This window comes from Suillus paluster (assembly GCF_016628075.1).
Source record: "Suillus paluster strain FC165 chromosome Unknown EDB91scaffold_43, whole genome shotgun sequence".
NCBI lineage: Eukaryota > Fungi > Basidiomycota > Agaricomycetes > Boletales > Suillaceae > Suillus > Suillus paluster.
This window is the reverse complement of record NW_024537603.1, coordinates 48911-63175: the sequence shown is the minus strand read 5'-3', so window position 1 is coordinate 63175 and position 14265 is coordinate 48911. Positions and strand designations below refer to the sequence as shown.

Below are 14265 nucleotides of genomic sequence, written 5' to 3'. Positions count from 1 at the left end.
CAGAATGCATTTGACATGCGAAGTCGCATTCAGGGACACGTCGCAGAAGTGATACTTGCTCCTGACTTTGGCCGAGGGCAATTCATGTCGATCGAGGACTATCTGAGCCTTTTCGCAGTGGGCAATGTGCTTGATATTCAACTAAAATGAGTGTTAGATTTTGATACTAGTAGGCTACTAGTGGACACACTGCACAATGATCAATAAGGGTCATCTCCTTCAAGCCCTGGCAAGTTTGGAAAGAATTTGATATTGATAAGTTGAAATATGTAGTCGAAGGCTTGGAGATATGATGGAACAGAACCTGGGCGCTCAGCCCAAAGAGCGTGCTGTTGAGGCGTGGCAAATTAGCAAGTCAAATTTCATTGAAGTCCTGATTCAAACATCTCACTTGTAAACACGTCTACACTTGCAATTTCTTGATAAAGACTTTGTGCCCTCTAAGCTCGCCTCCTTCTACTCACTGCTATGTCTACCCGACGTGTCACCCGTGCAAAAAATGCAACTCAGCATCCGGGTATCCCAGACATAACCCCGAAGAAGAAACACCGTACTGCAGCAGAGGTAGCTGCTGAGCGTCAGTCTCAGTTAGATGCTAAAGAAGAAAAAGAACGCACCAAGAGAGCTAGCATCAAACACATTGCTAAATATGAGAAGAAGCAGGCAGACCAGGATGTGGTGACCGATGCTACACCACAGGCTGTGCCGTCGAAGCCAAAGCCAAAGCCAATCCCAAGCAAGAGGAAGGCTGTTGTGGCGCCTCCTGCTGTCGAAGACATGTCTCCTTCAGATGCCGAGATGAGGGATGGATGAGTTGCACCTTCGGTACCAAGGCCAAGGCCAATTCCTCGCAAGAAGAAGGTCATCGTACATACTTCCGCTGTGGAGGACAACGGGTTTCTGTTGGATGCTGAGATGGATGATGTGGTTGCTGATAGTAGCACCTTCAACCCAGATCCAACCCAACCTTCAGACACGATGGCCTCGGACTTAGACACAGATGGGTCTGACAGTGCAATGCCATCATCACCGCCCAGGAAAAAGATGAAAGTTAGTGGGAAGAAGGCAGGGAAGGTGACGAAGTCTTCTGTACGTGATGCTATCAAAGCAGTCCAGCAGACTCATATGTCAGAGAAGAGTAAGGCTGCAGATAGGAAGAAAACTGCACCTCACAGCACAATCAGCCTCCATACCAATGACTCAAATGACCCGGACGACTCAGACGTCCTTGTTGTCGACCCAATGCCGAAGAAAGCTTCCAGCCAGCAGCCATTCAGCCGGATGATGATGCTATGGTCGTTGATCAACCTTCAATGAAGGCATCTAAGAAGGCCACCAGTAAAAAATCAGCACGGTCAGTTCCGGCTGCTCGCTTGAACAATGATCCAGATGAACCTATCACCAATCCCCCTCTGGAAAGGCAGCCATCTCAGTGGGCCATGCCTGTTTTGAGTGACGATGAATGCAATGCTACTCCTATGGCCAGGGCTCCAGGACTTGACGAAGAAAGAGGGGAAAAGAAGAGAAGGAGAAGGCAATGTAAGGAAAGATAAGAGAAGGAGAAGGAGAAGAGAAGGAAGAGAAGGAGAAGGAGAAGAAAGGAGGGAGAAGGAAGGAGAAGGAGAAAGAGGAGAAGGAGAAAGGAGAAGGAGAAGGAGAAGAGAGAAGGAAAGAGAAGGAGAAGGAGAAGGAGAAAGAGGAGGAAGGAGAAGGGAAGAAGGAGAAGGAAGGTAGCAAGTAGATCTGGCAGATGCAGATAAGAAGATCAGCCCATGAGGCGCGTTCTGATCAGAAACAGATTCCGACCAGAGTTCAAAAAGGTAAGTACTTTTTCTAATCTTAACTGATTAAGACCGTGCTCAGGGTAGGATGGCAGTCTGAGGGGGCTTGGCCTTCAGCTCCATACACTGTTGCCCCATTACCCGAGTATGTTGCCCCTAATTTCGGATTGAGTCCGACTCGATGTTCTATGAGCTCTGACAGTCCGTGTGGAGCGGAGTCCTCTGAGGGGGACCGACGGACTACTAGATAAGCCGGGAATGTTGGGCGGAGATGGTCCGCCCTACAGGGGAGAGTTCGGAGGGCCACTGCAGTCAGGAGCTAACAGTAGGAGCAGAGTGGAGGAGACTTGCTCGGACAAAGTCTGAAGCAGAATGGGAACACAGAGGACAGAGGTACAAGAGTACTATTCACAAGTCCGACGCACGGGAAAGGCGGCGGAGGCGTGGGAAGTTGGATGAGCAGAGGAAGCGGCCGACCTAGGGAGTCAGTCCCCTAGGCCAGCAAACAGGAGTTGTTAAGGGATTTGCCCAAGAACAAGGACAAGAGAGCAGGGCTTAGAAAAGGTAATATTCAGACTAAGTATCTACAGACAATTGTACATATGTTTATATACTCTAAGTGGGTAGCATAGCATAGCAAAAGGCTATGTGCTGAGTGTACAGAATTATTAGAAAGATGACTGAGACATACGAGAAAAGGGGCTCGGAGAATAGTATGTACACGACGGATCAATAATCACTCAGGTATAGAGATTACCGGTGATCCGAAAGGAGGACTATGATACTAAAAGGAGATAGGACCAGTTGAATGGTTCCTAGTCTAGGGGTGGACCGGTGAGGTGGTCGGGCGGACCAATCGTCGGATGGAACAACACGAGAGGAACTGAAGGAACTGAGTGGATCGGAAAAGCGGAGATGGTGGAGGGAGTAGGATTGGTCGGACCAATGGAGTGGAGCTCCAGATAGGGTCGGAGGTTAGGGATATGGTGTCGGAGGAAATAGGGGTAGTGTCGGAGAAGCGGAGCGGAGTTGGGCGGAGGCAGCTGGGCTAGTCCTGCTGAGATGCACTTTGTGCATTGTCGGAGAAGGAGGGATGGAGCGGACAGGGAAACAGGGGGTCGGACCAATGGTAGGGATGTCTATGAATGGTGTTGGAAGTGGCTGAATCGGGTATATGACACTTACCCTTTATCATGCTTGAGCTCACTCTCGACAAAACAATTTTATATTACTTTTTCCTTAGTGACTTGACTCCCAATGGCAAGGACTTTTCCACTGGCATTAACGATTGGGCAGCAAGCATCCCAAAAAATGCAAAGCCCAGCACTAAGGCCACCACCAGCCAGCCCAGCATATTCAAAAATAGCACAAGTTCACGCCGCCTTCCCCCCCTGACCAATGCCAGCACTTGCTCATCCACTAATTCGGTTCTGACAGAAAACATGTTGATTTCTCACACTGTCCCCATCATGTGGGAACCGAAAGAGGGAGATACTCTCCAACTCCTCAATGGAGGACTCTCAGATGAAGATGAGACACAAGGTCTTGAACGAGAGGCCGCAGTTGCTAGCCCTCCCAAAGGGAAAAAATGAGTTTCAAGTTCAGTAAGTGTCGTCTTATTTTTTTAACATTCAAGTCAGTTATTGACCTAATACTAATACAACCACATTATATCATGCAGGCTCTCATCAAGGATTTGCCTGGCAAGCCCCCAGCTCATCAAGCCGAGCGCACGAAGAAACCTGGCAACAATGATCTCCCAGATGGTGTTGAACACAGGCTGTGGCGCCGTGTCTTTGTTTCTACTTAGATGCAATATGTTGCAACTCTGGCTAATCCCTGGGAGGTTCCCCCGAAGTTAGCCTGCCAGAAATTGCAGGTGATCTGGGACGCAATTTTTCCCAGTATCTCGTGCACAGTCACAAGCACAAGTACTGTGTATATCATAGTAAGTGTGTTCATATGTGTCAACGGCAATACTAACTTCAACCTGGTACTATAGGCTGTCCAGCGTGTTTCTGACTCCTATCGAAGCTTCATTGGCTCAGCAGCTATTGCAATCATCATCACATACCTCAAGTCCCAGGACACACTCAAGGACTCGGACGATAATCATGTCAAATTCGCTACTTACGTGCTGGACAAGCTTCGGTTCTTGTACAAGAAGGCAAACAGTGACAATAAATCTGTACGTGCTTCTCACTATCTCTATTCATTGCCTCTATTATTGTCGCTGTGCCACTAGTACTAACATGTGATGCAGAAGTTCCATGGCCTTTATCAAGGTGCCTTCATAGTGCAAACATTTGGCGCCCACTTCACTGCTATCAACAGCGCTCGCAAGATACATAGACTAGACAAGCTGGGAGACAACTTGAATCCTGCTGGGGGTCTAGTGCTGTCATGTGCTGCAGTAATATATTTTTATTTTATTTTCTAATCACACCTCGCTGATCACTCATTGCTACTAGGTTGAACGAGCATTGACACTTATTGCTACTCGTACTATAACCATCAAAATGGTTCTCGCTGCCAAGGGCAAATCTATACCCTTGCTGAAAACACTCAATCACTCAACCGGCAAAGTCTCCAATCGCCAAATGGGCTTCAATGACGTCATCTGGGGTTCTTCCACACACTCATATGTGAAGTTGATAGTGAAAAGCTTCTGAGACGAGAAGTTCCAAACCATCATCGCTTCTGCCAAGGAATTTTCCAAGAAGAGCCATCATTCTGGCAACAATAGAGCCATCAATGATGCTGTGGTTGATGATGAAGATCTGGACGAACACGCTCAACTCATGGACATATCGGAGTCCGAGTCTGGGTCTGAAGATCATAGTAATGGCTCTGACATGGACTTAGAGATGGAATGATGCATGGGACTCAGAGCCTGAGGACAGTGAGTGTTTAATTATCATTTTATCTGATCACTGATGTTCAACTTGAATCTGCCACCATCTTGACCAGTGTTCAAGTTGTCCCACTTCCCTCGCCGTCGCCTGCTAATGCTAGTGGTAGTGACTCATCTCGTACTACAGCTGTCACTGCTACTACTAGCTGCTGTAATAGTAATATTCGTTCTTGTCATCTTCTGCCAGTGGTTTGCTTGCCAGCACTGTGTTCACACTTACTGACCTGATTCAACTCTGGCAGTTCTTATGATCACACTTATTTCCTTTGCTTGACCGTCTTAATTTGCATTTTGTCTTAGTCACCACTTGAATTGATGCTTTCCCTGACCACTTTGTCTTGATCATGATCTTAATGGTATACATCCGACTTGAACGGTTTTAGGAGTGCTTGAATTATTCACTTACCTATCAACTGTGTGGAACTTGGGAGCCTTAAAGATATGCTTGGATGTCTTGGTGGCATGGTATGAATATACATGATTCTCACTGCTTTATTGTCTGAATTCTACACTTACTATTGACTTTGTAACCTTGGGAGCCTTAAAGACACAATATATACTTGGACCTGTGTGGCTCCTTAGAGCTGAATCCCTCTACTACTGGTCTGCTTATTTTGACTTAGCTTACAATGCGTCTTGAGAGAATCTGACATGACGAGTCATACTTGAAGTCACTGCTTAACTGTGTACTTATGTCAAGTCGCTGATAAGTGTAACAATAAGTCAAATTCATCGGAAGACCCTACTTTTTTCAAGCAACGGCATACTTAGCAGAATTCTACTGAATCTTACTTAGAATCACCTTCAAGTCACCATAAGTGTTGTTAAGAAAATTTCCTTTTTTCCTGATGTAAGAGATAACTCAGACAGTGGTCTAGACTCAGTTCTAGCCTGCGGCCAGTTGTTATCCTCATCGATCACAACAACCGCCACATACTCCCCTCCAAGGGTCGTCCACACCCTTCACTTCTTCTTGGGAACTCTCTTCGAGGCAGATTCGTCCTCCTGCTCTCCAACCTTGGAACTTCCAATGTCCTTTGCACGGGGCCTGTCTTCATCGTCAACCTCCATGCATGCAGGTGCATTAGCTGAGGGAGAGGCAGTACCAGCACCAGTGCTAGTTCCTTTGCCCTGATCCCCTTGGTGCGTATTGCGTCTTGTTCCATGGATGCTTGTGTCTCCCTTGGCCTTTTTTGCAGCCTTCTGTTCTGTGATGGACCAATCACGCCACTCGCGCTTCTTTTTGGTGGTTTCTAGGTTCATCCACAACACCTCCTCAAGTAGCTCTGCCCACTGAGGATTAAGGTAACGACCTCCATCAGGAATGCGCACCTGATTGGACAGGGTAGGCACAGCTGCCTCCTCTCCGATGAGGTCAACAAGGGTGGGGGCTGGGCCAGTGATCTGAGGCTCGTCGGGGCCTCCTTGCACCATTTGGTTTGAGCACCCAGCCTCCGTCTCCATAAGGTTAAACGCCAACATGAAGTCACCGTACCCGCTCTGAGATAAGTGTCGTATTCTAGGTAAGCACAAAGGATGTTGGTTGTGATGAGCATCTCTCTGTCTTCTCCTAGCGCGTTTGGTAGAGTGAAGCGATGAGCGCTGATGTGGTTGAGCCAGGTTATAGTGTCAGATTTAAGCATAAAAGTGTCTAATTAGACACACCTTTATGCTTAAAATGTCTAGTTGCCTGATGTCTGTATCTTGATGCTTAAAGGCTTCTTGGTTTATGCTTCTTGTTTCTCGTGTCTAGGATGATGCTTAATGCTTCTCATGACACATAAAATCCTTTTTTGGTAGGCTAAAACAGTCTTTCCCCCTTTCCCCCTTTCCCCCTTTCCCCCTTTCCCCCTTTCCCCCTTTCCCCTTTCCAGCTTCTTCCTTCCCTTCGCAGCTTCTTCCTTCCCTTCACAGCTTCTTCCTGCTCTTTCACAGCTTCTTCCTTCTCTTTCACAGCTTCTTCCTTCTCTTTCACAGCTTCTCTCCCCTGGTGTATTGCAATGATGGCTTTATTGGTGTAATACTTGTACCCTAGGACTAAAACAAATTCGTTTTTTTGCTCCTTTAGCAGGGGAGCGATTCTGATGATATGTAGCATATGTTAGAGCATCAATGAATATGTTTCACCACTTGTTTGACCCTCTAGAGCGCCCTACATCAGTAAATAGCTTGCATACCACTGAAAACATAAAACAGTTCGCATTTTTTTCGCATTTTGACATATAGCCTTGTAAATATGCTCAAAACAACGGTTATTTATGTATGTACAACATACTAAAAGCTCAGGACCTCAGGGTGAGCACTTGTTATGTTACAGCCTTGTCTTTCTCTATATTATGTACCATATGAATTTTTTTTATTGCAATCCTGCCATCAGGGCAGCATAGGTACATGTAGCTATGATAATTCTAAGCTTATTTTACACCTACATGAAATGGAGGCATGTAATTACTGGTAAGCTACTGTCTTGTTGTTAGTGTATGTATTGACTTGAGCCATCATACTAGTAGTACCCTATCTTACTATACACAGTAGTAGTAAGCAAAGTTCAGCAACACTTTGGGACAAATAACATATTTTGCATGCTGCATTCACATTTCCCAATGAATCCTTCTATAATTTAAGTACTAGTCTAAGGAGTATCATAGCTGTATTGTACATACCCTGCCCTGACAGTATTACTGCAATGAAAATTTTCATATGGTATATAATGTGAAGAAAGACAAGGCTGTAGCATCACAAGCACTCACCCTTAGTGATGCATTGGGCCTGGCCTGGCCTGAAAGCCAGGGCTTGGGCCTGGCTTTAGAGGGCTTGGGCCTGGCTCGGGCCTGGGCCAGGGCTTACAAGGTAAAAAGGTGACAAAAGCTTTATTTCACTACCCTAATCAATTAGAGAACTTTCCCTGCCATCTGATTCACCTGACAGCATGATGATGTCATCACAGCCACCCTCCTCTCCATCATCCAGTTCCTCCAATGCTAATTCTAAAGCTGAAGAGGAAGGGGCCTCTCGAAAGATTAGATCACATTGATACATCATACGAAGCACTTGAATTACTTCAACAATATCACCCTTCAACCGGTTGTGATGCTTGTGACAGTCAGAGCAGCAGCAGAAAAAGCTTGCTCACTCGAAACAGAAGTGGCCATGATGGAGAAGTGATCACTAGTGAGAGAGGCCCAAACAGTGTGGTGTTCTTAGAACATGCACACAGGAATTGAGTCAACTTGTGAGAACTTAGGGTTCGAGCAGAGGTAAACTGGTCAAACCAAGCTTTATTTTGGGGAAAGGATCAACTGCCCATCCTGCACTATGTATGCTAGTTTATATAGGTAAAGGGGGATTGGGGAAAGTAGGAATAAAGAAAATAAAGGAGGGAAGAAACGGGGTGAAGCAATAAGAGTGAATCGATCAGACTTGATCGATATACTAATTGGTAACCATCAAGTCGTTAGACACCTAGGTCTTTTTAACAAATGTCACATACGCCCTCCAGCTCATCCAGGAGGAGGGGCTGCAATGTCGTGTGGGAGTTAGAGATTTTCTTTACTGAGTTATGGTGACATCGGTCATGGCAGCGCCAAACACAGCTAACAGGATGAGGAGAATGAGTACTTGGAGTACAATGAGGCTGAAGACTGCAACTCTACCCAGGAATTGATCGCTAGACAAGCTCTCAACCCTAGCTTCGCATTCTAAGTCCAATTGTTCAGCGGCTGCAACAATATCATCAACATCTGCACCTGGATCTATAACTTGAGGGATGGAGGAGGAGGAAGTAGGAGTACTCTTCAGACTTTCTGCCTGGGCGGTCGCAGCAGAGATAACCTGAGCAGCCGTTAAGGGAACAGGGGTGCCAGTGGGGAGCGATGAGTTCGAAGGGAGAGGGCGGGATCGCAAGTATTGAGGATTACCATTACAACAGTGATTGTTGATTGAGAGGTTGTTACTAGGCATGACTCGGGGTCGGGAAGCATAAGAGCGTTCACACTCGGCTCGAAGTTGTTGTTCGAACATGTGAGCTTCCTTTTTAATTGCTAATTCCTCTAATAGAGCGCTGGTTTTTAGGCGGCAAGCTCAGGGAGGGACTTTAAATCTCTCCCTAGCTTTTGCCTCGGTTCTAAAGAACTGAGTGAAGGTGTTTAGCGCTTCAGCATTGGGTTCCCTGCGAGAGGATCCATATCCTCTTCCACCTCACCCTCTGGGATAGTTATTCCTCCTGCTCGAATGAGAGACTCTAAAGGGAGCGGGGCAAGGTTCAGAGACCAGGATCTCACCTGGTTTGCGCGAGGGAGGATGGATGACGTCGGCGTTCATTGGCTTGGAGAGAGGACAGGTAGGGGCCAATTGAGTCATGGTGAGTTCGAAGGGCCCGTTGACTTGATTTGATGTCCTGAGTGGGGTCTCTCTTATATAGGTCGGGTCGGAGCCTTTAGAGGACATCTTAACTGGTAGGTCAGAGAGCATCTGAGCTATAATTTGTTTGACGCAATGCTTAGCATCGTCGACAGTGTCAACAGTAGTGTCGTGGGTTGCCTTAGAGATCTTTCTGGGCAAGTGTGTTATATTGGGTACCCCTAACACTTCAAGGTACTGCCCAACAGCTTCCAATCGCAATACTTCGTAGTATGGGAGCCAGACTTTATCTCTGGTAGTATATTCAACCTCAAATAGTGAGTCAGTTCCTTGACCGTTGTGATCGGTAACTCGGGAGACTGACCATTCCTCAAGACTTCCCAAGTCAGTGACTTGGTTGAGTTGTCTCCTGGGGAACTGTCGATCATCGTTCGGTATGTGAATTCTGAGCAAGTGAGCGTGAAAAGCAGGGTGGAGTCCACGTTGCTTGAGATTTGTGGGGAGGTCTAGTAAGTAGGAGTTATTGCGGTAATCCTCGAGAATTTTGAACAGACCGATAAACTTAGGAGTGAGTTTTCGAGCTCTGCCCTTTGGTAGTGATAAGTTTTCAGGTGGACAGGTAGACTAGGTCGCCCTTTACAAAGGGTGACTCTTTGTGTTTACAGTTAGCGACTGTGGTGTTCTTGACATGGGCTGCGATGAGGGCATCATGTGCACTCATCAGTGCATCCTTTATTCGCTGAGCAAAAACACTGAACACCAGGGTATTCGGATTAGTGCATTCCAGATCATTGACAGGGGCTGTCGCCCTGTAGATTAGTATGAAGGGAGAGTACTTTCTCGAAACTGAACTAGCTGAGTTTATTGTGAATTCGATGGCTGGGAGCTTGATTGCCCAGTCGCGCTGATCAACAGATACGATCTGACTGAAGCATCTGGGTCATCGTTTCGGTTTGCCCATTTGGTCGCACCGTCAGACTGTGGGTGGAAGGATGTGGACATCCTTAACTCAATGCCCATTAATTGGTAAAGTTGTTTCCAGAACGTACTTGTGAAGAGGGTATCGCGATCGCTGACAAGATTCGAGGGCATCCCGTGTAGCTTGTAGACTAGGTTGAACATAACCTCTGTGATGTCCTTGGCATGGTAGGTCTGCTTTGTGGGGGCTAGGTGGACCATTGAGGTCAAGTGGTCTATCGCGACTAGGATCATATCGAATGAACCGTTCAGAGTGCGTGATTCAGGTAGTGGTCCGACGAAGTCGATTCCTACTGTTTCCGAAGGGCATGAGGGTACTTCAAGAGTTCCAGCAATCCGTACAGTTGCTGGTTTGAGGGTTTGGATACCTGGCAAGTGCCGCACGAGTCGCAGAATGCCTGTATGTCTGCCACCATTTCTTTCCACCAGACATTGTCTCTGAGGTAGATTAACATCTTCGACGGGCCTAGGTGGGCAAGAAGGGAATGAATGTGCGAGATGACAATCTCTCTCACGCGTCGTTTACCGACTAGAATATCTGGGATGCAGAGTACTCTGTTTCCTTTGTCTTTCAGGAATATCCTGCCATTACTGACCTCGAAGTTTTTGTAGGAGTTGGGGTTGGCAATGATTTTGGCGAAGAACTTATCCTTGTCATATCAGTTGACTGAGGCTTTCATGGATATCGACTGTCGGGTCACCGAGGGAGATCAATTCGGTGAGTGAGGGAGGATGTTGTGATAGTAGGTCTTCTGCAATTTGTGTAGATGTGTTATGACGCAATTGTGGGTCCATGTTTGTACTTGTGCTTTCAGCGCTGTTTGTACTTACTTCCTTATTTTTCAGGATGTCTGATTGCATCCTTAAGTTATCTTCAGACGTTCCTATGGGTAGTAAACCTGTTTCCGATGGGTCTGCCCTTGTCTCTGGTGGCGTTGGTGAGTCCGTTTCTGGTGGGCTTGGCTTAGTAGCTGCTGTGCTCTTGCCCTCCAGGGATTTTGCTAGGTCTTTACCCATTTGCAGAATCACTTCACGCCGAGACGGTTTCTGTGGCGCAGTGGTTTGTGGTGAGTCTGAGATTTCCTGATCTGGCGCGGATGCTGCCGTTTGGGTTGGTGCACTTATGTGTTCATTGTCAGGGACCATGCGGGTTTCAGGTCCATGGTCGGACACATCGTCTTCACTGGTTGAGTCAACGGTCTCATCAGGGATTTGGTGAGGTCTGTGACAGATGGGGCCTGCGCTTTCAGTGAGAATCCTTGGGTACTTGTGGTTGCTTGGATTGTTGCTCCGCACACGTGTTTCACATCTTATTGCTATGCGAGTTGAGTGGCGTGCTTCTGTCGCCCCTAGGAATAGTGGGGTTCCTGTGTATATGGGTGCGGTTATGAAGTTTAGGAGCAGTGAGCGCAGGACGTCTTCTTCGCTAATGCTAACATATTCACTAGCGACTCTGACTGTTCCAGCAGGTTCATCACTGTAAATGCGGGACAGTGCATCAGCAAGGGTATTGTTGACCCCCAGTACATGAATTATCTCAAAGTTGAACTCGCTAACGAGTTCTAGCCAGCGTGCTTGGCAGGGCGAAAGTTTCTTTTGAGACCTGAGCCACTCAAGGCCCTTATGGTCTGTGAATATGTGGAATCTGAAGCTGATCAGTAGGTGTCTGAATCGTTTCAGGGACTTGACAATTGCTAATAGTTCCTGTTCATGGACAGGGTAGTTTTGTTGGGCTGCGTCGAATTTGCCGGACCAAAATGCAATTACGTCTGCACCCTTAACGTCCAGGCCCTGGGACAGGACACCATTGGTGCCAGTGAATGACGCGTCAGTACTCAGGTTCATGGGACAGGTACCATCCTGTGCAGGGATTAATCTGAGGGCCCGTCACTGAATGTCTCGGTGAGCCTACACGCACGCTTTGACAAGGTCAAAGGCACGCTGATCAGTAGGAGTCCACAACCATCGAGTAGTCTTGGAGGCCACTTTCGACAGGTGTTGCATGTCCACTCAAACTCCTTTGCATCCGGTGGCAAGGTAGCCGACGGATCCAATAAATTGCATCAAGAGTTCTTTGGAGGTGGGCGTTTTCCAATTGACAATTTTGTCGACTTTGTGAGGGTCTAATCATATACCAGCGTCATCAATAACGTGTCTGAGGATTGATAATTTGGGCATAAAGAACTGTAGCTTGTGTTTGCTCAAGTAGAACTTGTTCTTTCTTAGGGTGTCTATAATGGTTCTAACATGCTTTATGTGGTCCTTGGCCATGTCAGAGTATATGACGATGTTGTCAAGGTATATGTCCATGAAAACACCGATGAACAGTCCGAAGATGTGATTCATCAAGGATTGTTAGGTAGCCCCTGCATTGCAGTCTCCAATCTGCATTACATAGCTAATCATAGTACTGTCGGGGGTAGCGAACAGTGATTTCGGGACGTCCTCGGGGACAATACAAATCTGTTCGTATGCATCCTTACCGTCGAGTAGGGAGTGGTAAGGGTGTGTTGACATGTTTCTTAGGATGGTCTCAATATCAGGCAGTGGCGACATGAGTTTCCTGGTGTTCTTGTTCTGCTGACGAGTGTCCAGGACGGTTTGAAGACGAAGCAAATTGTCTTTAGTAACTCTCTTCATCATTATCGGGTACAGCGTTGGTACCACTGAAGAACTCCCATCTCCCAGTACGGATGTAATCATCGCGTTTCTCCTGCCAGAGAGGCCTTAGTGCCTCGGGGCAGTGAGATTAGCGCCAAGAATATACTTGATGCTCGTCTATCAACAGAATAATGTGGTTGATTTCTTGGATGGGATGAAGTGAGGTCTCATTGGCTTCTTTGCAGATATCCCGGGCATAAGCTCGCAATTCTTTGCGATATCTGTCAATAAGACTAGTCTCAGGTCCGGATTGTTACAGTTCAAGTACTTGGGTCTGTGATCCACATATAGGCAATGGGTCAATACTTCTAATCTTAATTTCAGGGGGATTAAAACCCAATAGGACCTGATGTTGAAACAGAAAAGGCATTCCGAGGATCATGTCATAGGATTCGAGGTTAGCAATGTCGAAGGTACGTTTGCAGTTGATTTCTTGGTAAGATAATTCAACGGTGGTGTTGGCTTTGACGACACTCTGCGACCCTGAGACGGCTAGTTGCAAGGGTATCGGTTTCTCTAAGATGGAATATCGGAGCTTAAGCTGATCAATGATGGTGGTTGAAAGGAAGTCCGTCAGTGAGCCTGAGTCTAAGAGGGCTCTACAGGGCTTGCCATTCACAAGGACGATGACTACGATGGACCGAGGAAGAATCCTTGAGGTAGACTTCAGTCTAGCATATTGTCGTTGGAGGGTTCTCAAGTCCGGAAGATCGGTACGCTTACTGCTGCTCATGCAGTATAGAGAACTAATGCTAGTGTGTTCTTCGTTGTCTGATGTCTCACATTCTAACAGAGGGGGTAAATCATTGTCTTCAATTTGAGGCGAGGGGGATAAGCATCCTTGATCATCATGCTCGCTCAGGCTCAGCAGTAAGTCAGCTGCAATGTCAACGGATGGGTGGTCAGTTGACGACATGGTCATTACTAGTGATGAGCAGGGAGAGTTATTCCAGGACAGTTTGAAAGACAATTTGGTGAGAATGACGTCATTGAAGTTCCAAAGTTTCAAATCGACCAGCCAAGTGACTGCATCGAGCTCAGGGTTGCATAGTTGACTAAAGTATATTATGTAGTCGTCATAATTGTGGTGATCTGATAGAAGGTAGGTGTCTGGGCCGCCATGGTTAGAAAGGCAGAATATATCTAATGCAAAAGGGTCATATAGGGGGTCTACCAGTTCGTCAGTTGGGAGAGGAACAGCGAGTAGGAGGGTAGCAAGAGTCTGCTGCTCGACAATACAGCGTTTTTCTGCGTTTAATTCAGATAGTTCGTCCAATCCTACTGCCATCCCATACAGCCCAAAGGTGATACCTTCTTCAATCGCTGTGGATCTGATGTCAGCATTTGAGATGGTCACTGTGTTGGCTCGGATGGCGGGGGTGTTGCACCCAGGGGGCTTGTACGTCAGACAATGGCATTTTGGACAGTCTTTAGCTAAGTGTCCCAGGATCAACTGCCCATCCTGCACTATGTACACTAGTTTATATAGGTAAAGGAGGATTGGGGAAAGTAGGAATGAAGAAAATAAAGGAGGGAAGAAACGGGGTGAAGCAATAAGAGTGAATTGATCAG

General features: G+C 46.8%; 3 protein-coding genes across 3 annotated transcripts; 2 read left to right on the top strand and 1 right to left on the bottom strand.

The window, feature by feature from the left end:
- Positions 1-468: 468 nt before the first annotated feature.
- Positions 469-1741, top strand: EDB91DRAFT_1250406 (uncharacterized protein; the record flags this gene model as incomplete). The annotated part of the gene is made up of 4 exons (XM_041323220.1): positions 469-779; positions 834-1224; positions 1278-1432; positions 1555-1741. The coding sequence occupies 4 exons, from the start codon at positions 469-471 to the stop codon at positions 1739-1741; spliced, it is 1044 nt and encodes a 347-aa protein (XP_041175196.1).
- A 1715-nt stretch (positions 1742-3456) lies between these two features.
- EDB91DRAFT_1250404 (uncharacterized protein) lies at positions 3457-4657 on the top strand (the record flags this gene model as incomplete). Its single annotated transcript, XM_041323219.1, has 6 exons — positions 3457-3579; positions 3628-3729; positions 3784-3969; positions 4045-4194; positions 4253-4438; positions 4490-4657. The coding sequence occupies 6 exons, from the start codon at positions 3457-3459 to the stop codon at positions 4655-4657; spliced, it is 915 nt and encodes a 304-aa protein (XP_041175195.1).
- Positions 4658-5658: 1001 nt separating this feature from the next.
- EDB91DRAFT_1250403 (uncharacterized protein) lies at positions 5659-6177 on the bottom strand (the record flags this gene model as incomplete). Its single annotated transcript, XM_041323218.1, has 1 exon — positions 5659-6177. The coding sequence occupies one exon, from the start codon at positions 6175-6177 to the stop codon at positions 5659-5661; it is 519 nt and encodes a 172-aa protein (XP_041175194.1).
- Positions 6178-14265: the final 8088 nt, after the last annotated feature.